At 42.0% G+C, this 19,801-nt stretch overlaps 1 protein-coding gene across 1 annotated transcript in view; it reads right to left on the bottom strand.

Moving 5' to 3' along the window:
* The window catches only part of TSPAN4 (tetraspanin 4), a 940,765-nt gene that overhangs the window by 17,324 nt on the left and 903,640 nt on the right, over positions 1 to 19,801 (bottom strand). Inside the window, exon 6 of the mRNA XM_042459276.1 lies at positions 4,665 to 4,766. Coding sequence (XP_042315210.1) covers positions 4,665 to 4,766 — 102 coding nt within the window. The remainder of the gene's footprint in view (positions 1 to 4,664; positions 4,767 to 19,801) is intronic.

The following is a 19,801-nucleotide window of genomic DNA, read 5'->3' as shown; positions in this document are numbered from 1 at the left end:
ACAAGGACTTCAGAGAATTATGGAAGTATTGGGGGACAATATGAAGTTCTTGGGTGCTTATGTGGATGTCCCCCCCCCATATAGTTTCTCATGTTAGGTGACGTTCAGTGTGGTTTGAAGACGAAAAGGGTAATTTAAAAAAAATTGGGGTGACTGGTGGTGAGAGTCAAGAGCTGCAAAACTGAGGTCTTGTTATAACCTTGTTATAAGACTCAGAAGAATGGAGGGATTGGACTCGTATGACAGTCATCAAGTTTGATCTCACTTGGAACAAGGTATTTCCAGTTATGGAGCATGGGAGAAAATACCTCATCTTATACTGAAGCTATTTAAGATATATGAGGGGGGCATCACAATTTGTGATACATATATTTGAAGACTGAAGACTCTTTCATACCACACAATTACAGCACTATAAATCCACTTTAACTGCCATAGCAACAGCCAATGCAATTCTGGGATTTGCAGTTTAGAGAGGGGCCTTTAGGATTCAGATTGCTAGAGTGCCTCACCAACCAACAAATTGCAGGATTCCATGGGATGCAACCAAGACAGTTAAAGTGGAATCACAGTGATATAACTTTAGTGTGAAAGATTCCCAAACTTGAAATCCAGCTTGGTGGAAGAACAGGAGGAAATTGGTGGTAGTTTGCCTATCGCCTTTGATCAACATTGATGTTGGTCATATGGGGTTTGGCCATTTGGGGTGAAAATGTATGCCTTAGAACTTGTGTCAAAGCAGAAGAGAACAAACATTGCAAGTGCATGCTTTTGATTCCCACATAATTCTTCAAGCAGGCTTGTTTAAAAATACAGAGAAGAGAAAAATGGGAATACTGGTAAGCTAATTCATAATAGTATTGTGTGTTGTATGTACCACCTTACAATAAAATCTCTTTTAAAAGGCTGGAGGCAGTACATTTTTTACTGTGTTACATGTTTCCTGTAGTCCTCATGAAAGCCTACTGTACCAACAAAAAGATGCCTCCGACAGGCTCAAAAATCACTTTATAATTGGGATAGAAAAACACTCAGTCTGCCAAATCAATGTCTTACAATGACTACTCTAAATTTTAGGGGGTTCTGTATTCTATTGTCTCTATAACTCATACTGAGTAGGTTACTGATTTTTGTACTGACTTTCTTCAAAGTGGATTAATATGCACACTCTGTCATTTTTCCTTCCCTTCTCTCCCAAGATTCATACAATTAATGCCACCTCCTATTAGTCCAAAGCAATATGTCACAGCAGTTCAGGACTGGAAATGCACATCCATGCAAATGTGCAAGAAGAAATTTGGCAGACAATCTATCTACTCAAGCTGGAAAGCGAACAAGCCATTGGGATTATGACAAGCGTCTCCTATTGTGCTGAGGACAAAAAGAATTTTTAAACACAAGGATTTCTGTGATTAATTGTAGTAAATCTGGACCAATTACAAACATCAAGGGAGGGCCCAGGATAATTCAGGCAGATGAGAAAGTGTAGTGCCTACTGCAAGAAATGCTTGTTGATCTTGTTTTTATTATTATCAGTGTTAGGTTTCTCAGGGAGAAGGAGAGAAACCTAAGTACTTGGAAGCAGCTAATAGCAAATAAGTTAGTTTGGCAGTGGCTAAATAAATTAAATTACAATTGCAACAAAGAGTAATGTCATCCTTTTGCACCCTAACGACAACTGTTTTTAATTCCTTTAATAGTTTGTGTGGGTACACGTGAAGGATCCAGGGGCTGCCACTACCCCAATTTCCATCTCCAGGACGTCTACAGGCTGCACTCATTTTTTTTTTTAATGTAGGTGACCAGAAGGTAACACAATTCCTACATGTATGGTCTCAATACCTAGGCATGATTTGTAGCACAGAGCTGTGGGATGCAGGATCCTGGTGTATGCTTTCCTCTCTTCCCCACAAAAACCCAAGATAATTGACCTGAATCCTGCTGTTAGTCCCAGCTAGGGTAGGCCCATCAGATCAATGAGATTTACTTATGTGTTGTCTCTTTATTCAACAAAGTGATTCAATGAGTCTCTTGTAGTTGGAATTAACCAATAGGATTCAGACCATTATTTTTCTGGGTGCTAGGCTTTGAGGTAATTACTTTGATGTGGGGCTCTAATTTTAAATAGCAGGCTCTGAGAGAAACCGGGATGTGCTCATGCAGTGGGGAGACTCTAGGGCGTGGAAGGGTGTTCAGCTTCTGATGACTAGATTCAGTATTTTGAAGATGTGTGTCTGTACATTTGTTAAAAGACAGAAAAAACACTGAAATCAGTAAAAGTAGGCAGCTATATGCAAACAAAATGAGCCCCCGTTGTTTTGAGCTTCCACCTGGAGGCAGTAAATAATGTTAGTGACTGCACCTCCAGAACATTCTTCAGTGCAAGGCATGTAAGCAGCAGAATAACTAGAAGCTATCCCTGGGTGTGGTAATCTGAGGATAGTAATAATTTAAACTCTGATAATAGATCTGTTTTTCTTAAGTAAATAGAAAGTGGGTGGTTTCCTCTAAATGCTTTCAGAATCTATGCCAGAGAACTGGAGGGTGTCTGAAGCAGATCTGGGGGGAGAAGGAGAAGATACAAGCGAGATATTCAAAATGGAAAATTAAAAGCTTGGGCTCCTAAATTCTGCAGTTTAGTTGCATCGCCAGAAATAAGGTCGCCCGACTTACAGTACTGTACTGGGCTGGCCTGATTGCCATGACGGGGGAACTGCGGCTTGCTAGCTATTCTCCCGGCACGGAGCAGCTCCAGAATGCTGAGCATGGGGCTGCATGGTCCAGGATTGGCCATTGGCCAGGGGAGGGGGGGTATTTCTTCCCAGCATCAGGGACTTCAAGTTCCAGAAGGTGCTGGGAGCCAGATTGGGCGGTGTCAGAGCCAGTCACTGCCCAGGATTGGCTGAGAGGCCGGGAGGCAGGACTTCTCCCTCATTCCAGCCTCTCATTGAGTAGGAGTCCTATTTAAGGCCATGTGGTGCTCCTGAACAGCACCATTGCAGCTTGGCTCTCCCCACCCACTCTGCCTATATTTGGAGCAAGGTTTGCTGTCACAACTTCATGGGTGGTATCATAGATCTTGGATCTGGTGGGCGTGATTTCCAGGGCTGTGTAGCACTGGATTGGGAGTCTGAAGGGGACAAGGGGGTGTTGAGAGCAATGCGGTGTTGCCACTGTGGGGCAACATTGTTTCAGCTTCCCCCAGTGACAAGGGGCAGAGATGAGAATAAATGAACAACCAGTTATTCAGAGTTTCAGATGGGTGCTTAACCGGTCAGCCTCTTTGTCATCCCGAAGTCTGGCCATGACCATGCAAATGGGTTCATCGATCAATGAGGGATTGATGGATGACAGATCCAGACCTCATGCTCTGAGGCCAATCGTATGTTATAGTTGTTTATAAATAAAGTTGTGGCCTTTTTCCTTCTAATTGCTGTGTGTTGTGGTTATTCCAGCAGTGGCTTCCCTCCACAACATTTTTTTTATTTTTATAATGACATGATTTGTCTGTGATGCAGACAAGGACTTGTGGGCTATGAGAAATGTTGAAAAAGCAAGAAATGACCCCCCCCCCCTTTACTTTTTTGCTCTGGATGTCTGGCAGTATGTGGAATAAATCATTTTCCTTTACTTGAGGCATCTTTCAATATGCCAGAATGCACAGCAGAGAAGTAAGGAATCTCAAAGTGTCAACTGTATAAAAATTCCAGACAAAAATGCTGGACATTCAATTTAGCAACCCACTATCCTCCCCCAAATTATAATGCAAATAGCCTTACATGTTTCTAATCACTCTCTAGATGGAGCAGTTTAGTTTTCTTTGCTTAAACAATTTTTCTTTTACTAAAATTTGTAGCCCAGTGCTACTCAACGTGATGTTTCACGGACCAGTGCCAGTCCACCAACTGCCAGCCGCTGGCAATTTTCCAAGAAAGTAAGAAACAAGTGGAGTCAGGGGGCTCAAATATGGTGCCTGTCCCTGACACACTGGAACAAAAACTGGCAGTCATCCACATCAGATAGCTTGAGCAACACAGATTTAGTATATCTGTAGTCTATCTACACGAAGAAGAGCAGATTTCATGTAGATTAATTTAAAGACAAAGCTGTAAGCCATTTTCAGTGCAGCTAAGGGGGAGGAGTGTTAAGACATAGGAGCTGGTCTGTGAGTAGAGTCAATGGCAACTAGTGGCTGTCATGTCACTGGAGTGGTGGATCCACTTCAAGTTTTAGTAAAGATGCTAAAACATAGAGTGAATTTGCTACCCACATGACATGGTGGTGCAGTGGTTAAGTGCCTGTACTGCAGCCACTCACACACAAACCACAAGGTTGTGAGTTCAATATGAGCCAAGGGCTCAGGGTCAACTCAGCCTGGCATCCTTCCAAGGTCACTAAAATGAGTACCCAGCTTGTTGGGGGCAATCATCTTACACATTGTAAACTTAGGGAGTGCTTAAGTGCACTGATAAATGGTATAGAAATGTACTTGCAATTGCTATTGCTATGGGAGGCATCTACCACCATGATGTAAGTGGCACTAAGCAGCCCCAAGGACTGATTCCAGAATGAAATCCTTCCTACTATGCTGTAGTTCTAAGCCAGACAGATGTATGTACGGCGATGGATAAAAGATGAAAAGAACAATGAAAGTGTAAGCTTACATCTGTTTGTATGATGCTCCATGCATTAGTGAGGCCAATGTTTCCATCAGTTCCATACAAATGAAGCCCTTTCTTCAGGTCCCGCTGAGCATACTTATCAATCTGGAAACAAAGCACATACAGTTGCATATAAGTATGCAAAACTTGAAATCGCCAAAATATGATATTTTCAGCTGAGATTTCCCTAGGAAACCACGATGATGACAGCATTGAAAGTGAGGCGTGCATAATTGTCGCAAATAATGAAAACTTATGCATCAGAGAAACACTTTTTTTCTGATCTTGGAACTATTGCCCAGTGTAAGACATACCTAATGGGAAAGTAACTTGAAGTAAATATTGTAACAATTTCCGGAGGGATAGTGCTGTTAATCTGTTCCAGCAAATACAATACAGAGTCTTCTTAATCTTCAAAGTCACACAAAGCTCTCTGTTGTCTTCAGTTAATCAGTTCTTCCACACATTCACTCACAACCATCACAATCTGATTCTTTGTATTTCAGATGCATGGGTTCATCTCTGGCTTTTTTACTGTTTTGTTTAAAGGCAGTTTTGCAGAGATAATACTTGCCTTTTTCATTTGTGCAGTTTGCTGTGCCTAAGAATCTATATAAAAATCCCATTTTAGTGAAGACTAAAATGTATTTAGATTGTGTGGCAGAGCTGCCTTGTCCCTTTCTATTTTCACTATACTTCACATTGTATGAGAAAGAATGTCCAAATATAAGAGTGTGTTGCACTGTTCAATAATTTACAATAACATGAGATCTTCTAGACTACAGATATACCTCAGTGCAGACACGTGTGACTTCCACAGATTGGTATTTGTAATGTCCAAATAGTACAATGTTTAAAAATGATAGGACTGAAATTACATAGTATGGCAGGAGTGGAAACTATGAGTCTCTCCAGATGCTGTTGGCCTACAACTTCCAACATTTCTCACTATTGGCTATGCTGGCTAGAGCTGATGGAGACGTGCCCAATCCCCTTATACTACACTACATTTATGTGCAGTTTCAAGGGACACTGCCAGGTGGACTATGGGTATCGGAAGTCAAATTTAACCCTCCTTCAGAACTTCCCACTCAATCCAAAAAGGTTATGGGTGAAGCCTGTGCATGTGGGAAGATGGTGTAAGTTGGACTTAATTGTTAATTTACTACCAGGAGGGAGCTTTCCTGGCACTCTCCATGGCCAGTCAGTGGCTGTCTGAGTGGAGAAGACAACTGTGGTCAGCGGGTATCTGGCTGCCATTGTAGACCCCCGGGAAAATCATTGTGAAAGGTGGTATTGGATTCTTTCTTGCACAACATTATAAAAGGCTCTTAAGACCTTCTTAAATCCTGGGGCCCATTCACATTTACATTTTTGCATCATGGATCCCTGGGCCTCCTTGGCGATGCCACCCTGAATCAATCAGGTTCATATTTCCCACTATGTTTACCTTGATTGAATTACTCCTTGCCATTCACACTGGAACGGGAGGGATAAGGTGGTGGTGGTGGTGAGAGGGGGCAAGGAAGAGTGGGATGTGGTGACAGTGGCAGAAGTGAGGGGGTAATAAAGAGGAGGAAAAGAGGAAGAGGAGGGATGCAGTATTGGTGGCAGAAGTGATGGAGGCAAGGAAGAGGAGGTAGAGGAAAAGCAGGAAGGAGGAAGAGGAGAGATGCAGCAGTGGTGAGGGGGCAAGGAAGAGGAGGGATGTGGTGTGGCGAGGGGGGTGGGGGGGAAGAGGAGGGGTGCAGTGATGGAAGGCAAGGAAGAGGAGGAGAAAGGCAGTAGAGCAGGGACATGGCAGCTGCAGCGGGGCCGAGGGGGCCGAGGAAGAGCAGGGAGAAGGAAAAGGAGGGAGGAAACAGTTCACATCATCTAGATTGATCCAGTACTTCATACTCACTACTAAAGATCTGGATCATTGCAGGAACCCCAAAAAGAACCGGTATGCCCCAGGTTAAATGGGTGTTTTTGCATGCCCCCCCACATGTACTGAGTGCAGTTGGGGCTAACATGAACTCCACTGAAATAACCTGGGTTCCACACTGGGTTATTTCGTAGTATGAATGGGGCCCTGGTTAGACAAGTGTGAGTCAACCAGAGGATTCTTGCTTCTGCTTCCGCTCACCCTCCACCACCCGGACATGACTATTCTCTTGTTTTTGAACTGCACTTCTTTCATTCATTTTATTGTTATCCACCTTGAGTCCCATTTTGTGTTTTAAAAAAAAAGACAGAGTAGAAAGCCAATACATGAAGAATCTAAGAACTCCCTGGATGAAAAGGGATATCTATTGTTTAGGAATCCAGTTAATTGACTGCAAAGTAAATCTCATTTGGAAAATGAACTGTGGAATTTAAAATAAAAGGAAAGGGTTTCAAAACAACCATGAAATTGAGGGCATCTGACAAGTTGTGCTAGCCTGGGAATGAAAGCAGCTTGGAGACAGTTCTTAATGTTTAAGAAAATGGCTTTGTTATAGGAAGGCACTATATCAGCCTATGTTTTCTCTGCAGAATAACATGGAAGAGGCTGCATGCCTTGGCTCAAAGACACAAAAGTGTCTAAGCCGCAAATGTAAGGAAATGCAAAATGCCAAGATAGCTTTTCTTCAGTCCATTCTGTAAACCATTTGACACACACAGCCAGACAGCATAATAATCCCTCTGACTAGAATTCAGATGTTGCCCTACTTAATGTAATCTGTGTGCTGTGTTTCAGATCAATAATTTTTAATAACCCCAAGTCAACATTTATAAAATGCCTGAAAGGTCCACAGAAATATATTTGTTAGCTCAGGTGCGCCAGAACACGTTTTCTCATTTTACCGTAACAGATTGCTTAACCGTGCATTTCTGCTCAACGCTGTGCCATGTAAGAGAACCACTCATGTGCGACATGTACAAAACAAAACCAGTAGCAGCAGGTGACAGTATCTGGAAGACACTCTGGGAGACCTTTACCACTGCCTAGGACAGGAACCTTAAGAGCCACTCTTGATGGGCTGAAGATACTTTAGCAACACATTCAATGCATATCAATGTGCAGTACTGTGGAACTATCCAGCTGCTCTTTTCCCCATTATATTCATAATATAAACTAGGAAAAGATGTATGTGTGTGTTGAATGGACTCTTTCTTTCCTATTCAAGAAAGAGGACACATACCAGTTACTGAAGTGGCATCTAAGAATAATCAACACGTTTTTGTTGTTATCTTTATTTATATCCTGCCTCTATCTTCCCCAAAATTGGGACTCAATGTGGCTTACAAATTAAAATCATGACAATATAATTAAAAACATGCAGTGAACATTAAGACAGAATTAAACTGACTGATTTAAAACATACACTTTTAAGGTGTTTTTTTTTAAAAAAAATAGCAATTAAACTAGCACAGAACACTCTTAGAGCCCTATACTGAACATGTGATACTGAATTACATGTCATCTCTCCCACATCAAAGGTTTGTTAGAGCTGCTGTTTATCTCCAAAAGCAATGGGGGTCTTGTTTGAATGAGATCCTGTATCAGAATCTGGTTCCTTAGCCCTTAGCATCACATGACTCTTCAAGGACCCCTCCCCACATATTCCAGTGCACACACTTGTCTTCTTAATAGTATTATTACTATTGTCCAGCCCAGGGCTAAACCAGCCAAAATGATTTAAAAAAATATTTTCTTTTCTTTTTGCTGAGTCTTTCCCACAAATTCTCACCTGTAGACAGTAATGTTAATTTCAGGCCCCGCTGCTCTCTACAGCGTCACTTTTGCTCACCCATTCTCCAATTACTGGGATCCCAAGCAGCAATTATTTTATACTGAAAGTGGCTGCCTAGGCAGTGTCTCAATACTGGTAAGTAAATATTTCTGACCTTTCTGATGATTGCTTCCCTCCTCCCACTAACAAGGGAGAAGAAGCTGTAAAGAAATGACAAAATATCCAATTGTTTCCCACTGGGTGAAACTTCTAATTTCATGCCTTGATAATCATTCTCCACAGATAGCGCGGAGTTGGAAATTGAATGTAAATAGGGAACACCTAATCTATAAGGTCATTTGCAGGAGCCCAGATTCCTTCTGGGTAAAAAGATGTGATTGATTGTTCTACTGGAGGAGGACAGCTTAATATTGAGGTGGGACATTATTCAGTATATGGACTTGCCATGAAGGTCAAATATCCAGTGCCTTATTTTAAGAGGGAGGCTGTACCAAGTTTTGGACATGAAAATATTCCAAATTAATACCTGTCAAGGGAGAGGTCAATTTTGGACCAGTTGTTGAAGGCTTTGGAAGATATCCAATTAACTACTGAACCTATACTGAAATCTTTCAATGCAGCTATGTAGCATGGAAGATCTGCATGAGGAACTACATCTCCCCTCTCACCTTCCTCCAGTGAAGTCCACTTTTTAGCTTCAGCTGCTGTCTCATGATAGTCCTTTAGCAACTGGGCATTTAGGGGTAGCTCCTCATTCTGGGTCTCAGTGGATGATGCCATTGTTCTGTTTCTGGCTATGGGAATATAAGTGAAGGCTTTTCTGATTACCTTGCTCCCCACTGGTTACTAAATGCTTGTGGAGAGGGGATCCCTAGAGCTAAAAGGTGGGGTTATGGGAGAATTTTGTCATTGTGCAAGTTTAGTAGAGAATCCCAAACTCCACAATAACCAAAAAAGTTATTTAAGATGGTGTAGGTTGGACTCAATGCCATTGTTAAATTGCTACCAGGATATTAGTCCAGTCTTCTTATGACCAAAAGTTATTCTAAAGGTTTCTCATTTGTAAATTTAGTTTGTTATTTTTCACTGATGGCTTTTCAAATTTCTCTTCCCTCTAAATAAAACTGTACTGCCTTGACCACTGGTTAGTTATGGGATTGAATCTTATTCATTAGTCTCACCTAGAGGAGTTTGTTGAATCAATGGGTTTTGACTCACTAGTCAACAACTGACTCAGTTGTGGAATGGTGAGTCAACATATAGGTAACACATAGGTAAATCCCATTTGGAGAGGTGTAATTCCAGCCCTTTCTGGGAGGTGTAATTCCAGCCTGTGACTCTTCTCTGACCAGACCCTGCTGTCCTGAACCATGGAAAATATGTTTTAGCTTGCAAGATATAACAACATGTATATAACTGACACTTGGAGAGTAACCATTCAGGCAACACTCCCCCCAGCAGAAATGGGGGCAGAAGTGACATTTGCTGGTTATATTAATCATCTATAGTATCCTGCACACTCCAAAATTTGCTCTGAAGGTCTGGCAGTTCCTCCAGAAGAGGGGACTGCTGGGTTCATGGGAATCTGTAAAGACTGCATCCCCCATTTCTGTCAGCAAGTTCCTCTGATGGATCAAAAGCTTTCCATGAATGGAAAAACATCTCAGTTCACAGAAGGCTAAGTTAGGGACCAACACCACTATTCCTAGAAATGTACGATTCTAGAGAAGAAACACTTTTTGCGCCCATATGTGAGCAACAGTCCACTGTTGACACTGGCGCATCAGATCCTGTAAGAAACTGAAGACACCAGTCACTCAACCTGCCTGTTAAGAAACCAAGCCTTAACTTGCTGTGGGGAAAAAACCCCTAATAAAAACACCCACAACCTAGGATGAACATGTCACTAGAGATAAAATTCCAATTAGCCACCACAAAGGATACTTGAGGCAGAAGGAAATCAACAGGGAAAGTCATCATTTCCATTGTTAAACCCTAATGACCACTGTACAATTTTAAATTGAGCAGAAGGAAAATACTGAGTATATAATCCCTTGAAGAAATTGTCAGCCGGCAAAGGAAGAACTGTTGGTTTATGTGGAGATGAAAGACTTGGCCATATGCCCATGGAGCCACTCGATGGAGCAATCTCAAGAGAATAACCTTTGTGTCAATTATTTGTATAATTCATTTAGCTCATTTAAAAGCAAATGAGGGAAATATATGAATACAAAAATTATACAGTGAAAACTAAAAATGTAGCACTCTCTTCTAGCCTACCATAGATCTCCAGACCCTGCAAACTGACCTACTTCTACAGTGATTAGTGTACATAGTGGAATTTGCAGATTTCTGCTTAGGCTTCTATCTCAGTTACTGTCCTTAACATAGGCCTGATACAGACGGGCACGAAGCAGTGTGACAGCGCCAATTCTAGAGTTCCAGATCGCGCAGCAACTGCACGGTCCGGAACCTTAGAACGTGCTGCTGCCTTTATCATGGCGGTCTCCCGTCCACACGGGGGGCACCACGATGACATGTGTAATGTGCAGCATCGTGCAGAGGAAGTGGCATAGTAAGGCTGCATCTCAGCCCTTATGATGCCGCAAATAAGAAGCTGTTCTAGGCAGCTACTTCCTGGCAGCGGAGCATTGGTGCAGCCACTACATGGCCCCACCAATGATCCAGAGGAGAAAGGGACTGCCACTTTCTCCTATGTAGGATCAGGGTGCCAGGCGGCATGAAGCCAAAAGGGCACTCCTTTTCCAGGCTAAAGGGAAGCGGCATTTTGCCAGATTGGGGCCACAGGGCTGCACGTGCTGTTACTGTGGCCCCGATCCAGCACTTCCAGTGGTGGCATAAAGCTGTCTTTTACCAGGCTGTCTGTATACAGCCCCATAGATTTCACCAACAGCCTCATTTCTACTGCCAACCTTGTGTGGTGAAAGCTATGTGCATGTTCCTCAAGTCATGGAAGCAGAACTACATTATCGGGCAGCACATGAAGATGGTGGCTTACTGACTGACTGACCAAACACCACACCCTGGACAACACTGTGGACATTATGTAACCTGTACCAAAGGTTTATTTCTCTGTTGCATTATATTATGTTAGTTGGTCAATATGGCTTGGAAAAGAGTATGAAGCTTGTGTGAGAGTAGTAGAATGTGGGATGAATTTGCCTATGGTTGTCAAGTAAGTGGGAGGTGCTATAAGGATGAAGTGACAAGAGTGAGGAGGAGAGGAGGAGGAGGAAGAGGAGAAGAGCCAGATAGGATCAGAGTCTGGAAGAAGGCAAGATGGGAAGGACTGAGTGCTGAATAGTAAGACTGTCTGAGGGTCAGATCATGATAGTATACATTGGACAATGCATTAAAAAAAAGACAACAGACAAATAAGAGCTCATCAGACATGTTCAGGATAAGCTTGATCTATAGGATTGACTCAAGTATAAGTGCTGGAATGTGAATAAAAATCAAGCCACACAAAGTGGGTTCAAGATGAAATTTGCATTGGGAGTGCATATGAAATTGTAACACACTTTGAGAATACAATCTGCCTTCCTCATATGTGGGGGATCTATTCCCGACTGCCACCCCGCATATGGGGGAAAGAGCATATGCTCAAGCACCATAGAAAACAATGGGGTGCGTGCTTGCGGAATGGTGCGGGGTGTGCAGCGCATGTACGTAACCCATTACTTCTGCCAAGGCATGCCTTCCGCTTAAGCTCAAAGCCACCGAAGGCAAACCCATCTATGGGGAGCGCCAACTGTACTATGCCATATAAACGTTGCATATGTATCCTCTTCTCTTCTCCTTCCAGGCTCATCAAAGTAAAATCCCTAAAATGGTTTTAATACCCAAATTGGGATGCATCTACACTGCAGAATTAATGCAGTTTGACATCACTTTAACTGCTGTCTCAACACTGTGGAATGCTGGGATTTCAAGTTTTGTGAGATATTAGCACTCTCTGGCAGAGAAGGCTAAAGACCTAGTAAAATTACAAATCCCAAGATTCCATAAATTGGAGCAAGTGGTGTCAAACTGCATTATTTCTAAGTGTAGATGCACCTTTGGTCTTAGGACATATGAAGAATAATAACAGCATCTCCAGCCTGGATGAAATGCCTCTCCCTGCAAGGGTAACCACAATTAGATAGGATACAGATATAGATAGGTTGGGGCCACCATCACTGCTGTTTTTCTGTACTTACATTTGAGTTTGTGAATACCCAAATTGAAATGAAAAAGACTCTTTAATACAATGGATATAAAATATTCTTCATGTTCAAGGAACAATTCAGTTTTTGCTCATTGCGAAAAGAATCAAATCAAGGGGGAGAACTATTGAAATGTTTCCTATTGCTATAGAAAGAACAATTTATCTCTATCATGCAATCTATGTGTCTGATCCAAAAAGAGAAAATAGAGGGGAAATTTAACAGATATACCATCAGTAGTTTCAGCAGAAAGTGACTTAGTTTCATATCTGATTTTATCAGGTTAGGGCAAGACAAATATTTTTCTCTTGAATACTGTAGTGAGGAAATCCCTGGGTAAGCATAGGGTTTGTGGGGTTATTCAAACTGTCTCTGTTACTACAGAATTGCTTGCCCTCATCACTTTTCTCATGTAGTTATTGATATGAATAAGCAACAGCTCAGAGACAATGCCTCATATGCAAGATGCATTTTGTGTACCTCTACAGTATTGCAAAGAATAGGCAAACAAATATGTGGGAAACAAACTAACAAAAACTTTAAATTGCTTTTGTAGCTGTACATTAAACATGAAACAAGAAAGGGATGAATGCTGTTTAAATATGATTGGGTACAATAAGGTGACTGGAAAAGTTAGCAGCTGCTTCAAAATGACAGAGCTTCAGGAAATTCTTCTAAGCGATGTGGCACCAAAAACAAAAGAAAAGGGGGGAAAAAGGAAAACGAGTGCAGTTTGTATCATGAACTAAAATGCTTGTAATCTACCTCATTTACTCTTTCCCCTAAGCTTCCTGTTGGGAAAAGTGAACAAGAGATGGTTGTAGCAAAGGAAAAGTACTTAAAATGCAGCTGAAACTAAAAATCCCACTAGAAGATACTTTCCTTAAGTGAGAACAGTTCATATCTGGAACAAGGAGATACCTGGAAAATGTTCTTGCTCATCACCTGGTTCTCCAGCAACATAGAAATGGTTGTTTTTTGGAGAAGGGAGTGCTGCATATGAGGTGGGTTTGTAGAGAATGTGGACTTCTGACTTACATCACAAACATAAAAGTGAGTTGCAGTGGCCTAAGTCTGAATTTTGTTGTGTACCTTCAAGTCATTCCTGACTTACGGCAATCCTAAGGCAAACCTATCATGGGGTTTTCTTGGCAAGATTTGTTCAGAGGAGGTTTGCCATTGCCTTCCCCCAAGCCTGAAAGACTGTGATTTGCCTAAGGTCACCTAGTAGGTCTCCATAGACAAGGGGGGGCTTGAACCCTGGTCTCCAGAATTCTAGCCCAGCACTCAAACCACCCCACCACGTTCGCACTCAGACTCTGATTAATATTACTACTACTTCTTCTTCTTCTTCTTTAATTTTCTTATATCCTGCCTTTCTCCCAATATAGAGATTCAAAGCAGTGGACAACAAATATAAAACAATACAATTTAAAAGCAGTACAACAACATCAAAATATATAAATATAAATGTAAAAAACCCAATTAAACAATTTCAGGAGTTAAAAGTTATAAATTAAAATGTAACATGTTAAAATACAAACCTTAAAATGTATATTGCATAACATTTAAAACCCAGCTCTTGTCAACTGAAAAGACCTGACTGCACAAACACGTTTTTACCTGGCACCGGAAGGATAGTAGGGATGGTGCATCCTAGCTTTTCTAGAGAGGGAGTTCCAAAGCTGGAGAGCAGCCACTGAGAAGACCCTTTCTCTTGTTCCCACCAAACATGCCTGAGAGGGAGGTGGGACAGAGAGGGGGGGCCTCTCCAGATGATCTCAAGACACTAGTGGGCTCATACAGGATGCCAGCCATCTTGTTCAGATTTTCAATTGAGGCAAAAATTTCAGTATCAATACAGGAAAGATTCCTGGTGTATGTACATGTAGACATGTACATGAGCACAAGCATACAGTGCAGCACAATGGATAGATTCACAACATCTCTGTATGTAGTGCTGCTCTCTCAGTGTTGGCACACTGCAAATTCTGTGAAATAAGGCAAATGGGAATTCCTCATAGACAGACAGACAGACAGACAGACAGTACCATCATAAGTAGCAAAGACTATGAAGATAACAGGAGAGGAAACAAAGAATGCACAACGGGCCCTTGGTATCCTCTGGGGTTTAGTTCTAGGACCCCCATGGAGACCAAAAAATGTGGATACTCATGTGCCATTATATTCAATGGTGTAGTACAATGGTGTCCCTTATATAAAATGGCAAAATCAAGGTTTGCTTTTTGGATTTTTTGGGGTGGTGGTGGTGAATATTTCCAAGCCATGGATGGTTGCATTGTAGATATGGAGGGTTGACTGTACTAAGCTCATGATTTTTTTGGTACACTACAGACTGAATCCTTTTGTTAATCTCGTAGGATTAATATTATTTTTCCAATGTGTTGACTCAACATTCAACAATTGATTCAGTGGGTCTATTCTATTTGAGTCTAACTACTAGGGTTCAGTCCTATTCAAGGATGTGAACTTTTTTCAGGGTCGCACAATGGTGGCAGGAGAAGGCCAACATAATTTGCTGGCTCTAAGCAGTCTATCTCTCCAGTGCCTTGCATCCTTCACAGTTCCTTTACCTGGGCCCTTTTTTCTTTGGCACTGTCAGGACAGTTACTCTAGTAGCTGTCCAGACAGGACAGTTATTCCAGTATAGGGTACCAAGAAGGATACCAGCCTGTGGAAATAAGTCCACTGTAAGTGGGTAAGAAAATATGGGTTAATTGAAAAGACTGAGTCAGAGGCATCACTAAGGGGTGCATACCACACCGGGTGACACCTCAGAGGATGGTGTTTGCTTGGTAGGGCAGTATACCCGGAGGGATTTGTGCTGCTACTAGGCAAGCAAGGAAGGAAGCTGTCCCTTTCTTGCTCACACAGTGGCTGTGCCTGACCCCAAATGGGCCCTCCAGAGGCTGCAGCACTGCCCCCCCCTCAGCAATGGCCACTGCTGGAGGAGGTGGTGCCTTCAGAGTCTGGCACGGCTGCTGTGTGAGAAGCCAGTCCAGGCCCTGAATGGGCACTCCAAAGGCCAGTGCACCACTGCCTGCAACAACTGTCTGGCTGCCCCTTTTCCCCAATCTGTATAGCCCCTGAGTTTTCTTAAATGCTGGCTTCTTTCCCCAAAGCATCTCAGAATGGGAAGCAAAGTGCAGCTTGAACGCACAAACAAGGCAAGGAGGTGCCAACTCCACTTGTAATTCCATCAGAACATCAATGTACACAAATAGCCATGAGATCAGTTATCAAAGTCAGCATTTGTCACAGACTTAAAAGTTCAGATCTCTCTTTCACAAGGAATCGTACACAGAGACAAGTGGGAGTTCATGTTCATAATGTGAGAGATGGTATGAGTGTTTACAGATCTCATCTAAAAGCAAGGAACAAATATAAAATCATGAGTCACAAACCACCTGCAACAACCATTTGCAGGATCTTTCACAGGATATATACCAATCTGACATCTTAATGGCAAAAACCCACCTCACCATTAAAAAAAAAATCAATGCAATTTATTTATCTTTATTCCTCCCCTCTTCTTGTTGGTGGTGAGGATCTAAGGCTACAACATGTCAACAGCAATGCTTATGCATTCATGAGTAAAAAAGGATTTGCAGCCTCCTGTCTTTCTAATATAGAAAGTGCCTTGAGTGCAGAGGGCCACTTATGTGTCCCCAAAGAAGAGGAAAAATGACAAAAGTGGGAATGGATTTACATAACATTTGTAAAATGCTAATCTATAAACATATGTGTAAATGTGCAAATAATAATTTCACTTTAAGCAGAAGTACATCTCTCCATAACAGGAAGGCTGCAAGTGATGCTACCTGCTGATGGGCAACTTCATGACTCCTGCTCACCCTCTAATGGTTTTTTATCTTCAGAGCAGGGATGAGCAAAGTGGGACCTTAGGGCCACCTTGCTCCCAAGACTTTTGCATCCTTCAGGTCCCTCCAGACTCTACAGATTGCCTTTTTTCTGGCCCTCCCCTCAGGTAAATTGCCTCTCCAAAAACGTCCAACAATAGCAATTCAACTTTTAAAAATGTTGCAAGACCACCTTGTACTATTAGCATCCAAAACAAAACAGCCTTTTCAAAAGCAGCATTGGATTTCCAATGACTGCTGGATTTTTGCTGTTGTTGGAATTAGGGGAGATCTATGCATCCCCTTAACTGTCACAGAGTAGAAAACTGGCCCTCAGCTCTTCACACTTGCCCACCTCTAATTCAGAGGATGACTTCAAAAAGAAGAGTGTCCTTCGAGGAGAGGTCTTCTGTAAAGCTGGTCTCATGACCACCCCTGTGAGTACTGGATAGCCTCTTGCACTGTAGCAAAATGGGGCCAAGCTACGTGACATCTGGGTATCTGGCAGCTGGATTGTACTTTGTGCTTTCTTTGCTAGTCCTTCCTCTAAGTTGCAAAGAAGAACTAGGCATGCTGGTTAGCTGAGACAAAAAATTTAAAAACGAGGACTTGGAATTTACAATTGTAGGTCAGACTGTATAACTTAGAGTTACACATTTGTGACTGTTCCATATTTATGATCCCTATTTATTCAGTAGTGTAAAGAGTATGGTGGGAGCATAAAACTTCCCCAATTTGGGCTTATTGGGCAGCTAAATGGGCCTGTTGTCATGCTGATCAGGACACACTGACTGATGCTTCCACCATCTTCCCACCAATGATCTCTGGTGCTAGGGGGAATTATGACAGGGATTGTGACTAAGTATTGCATGGCAAGTCACTGCTGGGAGTGGGATGGAAATACTGATCAGCTGTGCTCTGTAGAATAGACCTTTGTTGCTGATAAATGCTGCAGCTTGGTAAGTCAGGATCGGGGGGCTTGGCTGGGAGGCACTACTTAGATACATAACTAAGGTAGCCAGGTAGCTGATCGAGAATTATGGTTGTACTTGCTTTTATTTCTTTTGGAAGACAAAGAGAAAATGAGTGCTTGGGGCTGAAATAATTAAAGGGGAACTGTATGTTCAAGGCCTATGTACATTCGAAGGAGAACAATTGGCTGACTTAGGGCCCGATGAGACAGGCCAAAATAAGCTGCTTCAGGTCACTTTGGAGGTATGCTGTTTAAATGATTCATGCATCCTAAGAGGCCAGATGTTGTGCCCAAGCCACACTCTAGTCCTAAGGACTGGAGTGCAGCTTTGGTGTAGCTGCTAGCCTCTTAGGACACATGAATCATTTGAACAACATATCTCCAAAGTGACCCAAAGCAACTTTATTTTGGCCTATCTGTTTGGGCCCTTATCAAACACAAATATTCCCCAGTATATTTAACGCTGGTGCTTAGGGTTGAAAATGCTGCATCCTTGTGAGTGTAAGGATGGCCAGATGACATCCTGGTACATCCCCAAGGCAAATCAGTGGCTATGGAGGGGGTGCAGAATGCCACCAAGGAGCCATCGGCTGCTCATGCACATAGAGAAAAGGTGTTATGCAAGGAGGTCCTGAATACCTCCTCCTGTGCAATGCCCTCAAAAATACTTAAGCTGGCATACACCAAGACCAACATAAGCATTCAACAGGATTCTGGCCTTGTACTTCTTAGGCTATCAATGCCATCTTCTTGTGCCTTGGATTCCTGCCTATAAAGCAGGGATAAACAGAATACAGCTAATTTATGCCAACAGAGTGTGTTACCAAATAACTTGTCTTGTCACCAAAATTTATGATTACAAGAAGGGAGGAGACTGAAAATGGATATATTTGACTTCCATGGTTTGAGAGCCACTGTGCAGAGAACAAGCCATTTTTCAATCAAAATGAGAATTTCTCACTGTTTCTTTAACTCCGCCCTTTGAGAGGTTTCTGTTCAGCAAAAATCAAAAATCAATTTGAATTGTTTCTGGGTCATTCTGAAAGCCTCTTCTGCTCTTTGTGTGAGGATGCCAAGGCTCAACAGAAAAACCAAGCCATGTACTGGGCCAGTTGGCAAACAAATCTCTCTGTGTAATCAGCACCAGCATTAGCAGATTGGAAATCATGAGCACCATCTGGGAAAGCCAGAAAAGCTGGCAAGGAAGGAAAGACATGAGGCGTAGCTGCAATTGCCCAGCAATAGGGAAGAACACCTTCTAGATTTTGGATTATCAACTAGAAAGGCACATCTATCACAGTATCATGCCAAACAGAGTTCCAACAAGAAGGCTGCAATTTAGGTTATATTATTATTATTATTATTATTATTATTATTATTATTATTATTATTAACATTTATTTATGAGTGCTCCTCCACACAGCACTTTACATAGTAAGGTTCATAATAATAATAATAATAATAATAATAAATAAAAACCTACCAAGCAGAATACAATCTAAAACAACACTATTGCATGATTAAAATATCTCTAAAGGAATACTTACTAGTATACAATAAAGACAAAGTAAGCAGCAGATTAACAACCAGTAATTTGGAATGCCTCCCTTTACAAGAGTATCTTCAACTTCACATTGGAAATCTCTATGGGGAGAAACTGTTCCAAGAATGTTTTCAATTCAGCCTTAAAATTAGCCAAGGTAATAGTTCTTAATTGTGTGGGGAGGAGATTCCAGGCATGAGGAGCAGCAGAGGAGAAGTGGTGGATTCAAGCAGGGGAGGAGGAGACCCTTGGCTGGGTGAGGAGACCAGTATCATAGGATCTCAATGTGCATGGAGGGTGGTAAGGAGAGATGAGCACTGATAAATATGTAAGAGGAACCAAGCCATGAATGGCTTTAAAGGTCAGTAGAAGAATTTTATATCGGATTCTGAAAGGAATGGGGAGCCAATGGAGGGAAAGCAACAAGTGGGTAACATGATCAAAGCGACGGGCAGAGAAGATGATCCTGGCCACTGAGCATTGCACAGAGATTAGGGGGCTAAGATGGGAAATAGGAAGACCCACTAGCAATGAGTTGCCATAATTCAGACATGATATCACCAACGTATGCATCAAAGTATTCGCTGTTGAAACAAAAATAAATGGTCAGATTTTTTTACCATGTTCAGAGTGCCTCTTTCCTTTTCCTCTGCCAAAATGTGTGGAGGGATTTTTTTTTAAATGACCTGCAATCTTTACAGACCTTATGAATCAGGTTGCAAATTTAATATCTTGCAAAAGTGTCCAACTCTTTTATTTCTCCTCCACATCTTTAGCTATTTACTCAATCGTATGATA

Source organism: Sceloporus undulatus, chromosome 1 (genome assembly GCF_019175285.1).
Source record: "Sceloporus undulatus isolate JIND9_A2432 ecotype Alabama chromosome 1, SceUnd_v1.1, whole genome shotgun sequence".
In the NCBI taxonomy this organism is placed as follows: domain Eukaryota; kingdom Metazoa; phylum Chordata; class Lepidosauria; order Squamata; family Phrynosomatidae; genus Sceloporus; species Sceloporus undulatus.
Note: the sequence above shows the minus strand (reverse complement) of the source record. Positions and strands in the feature narration are given on the sequence as shown.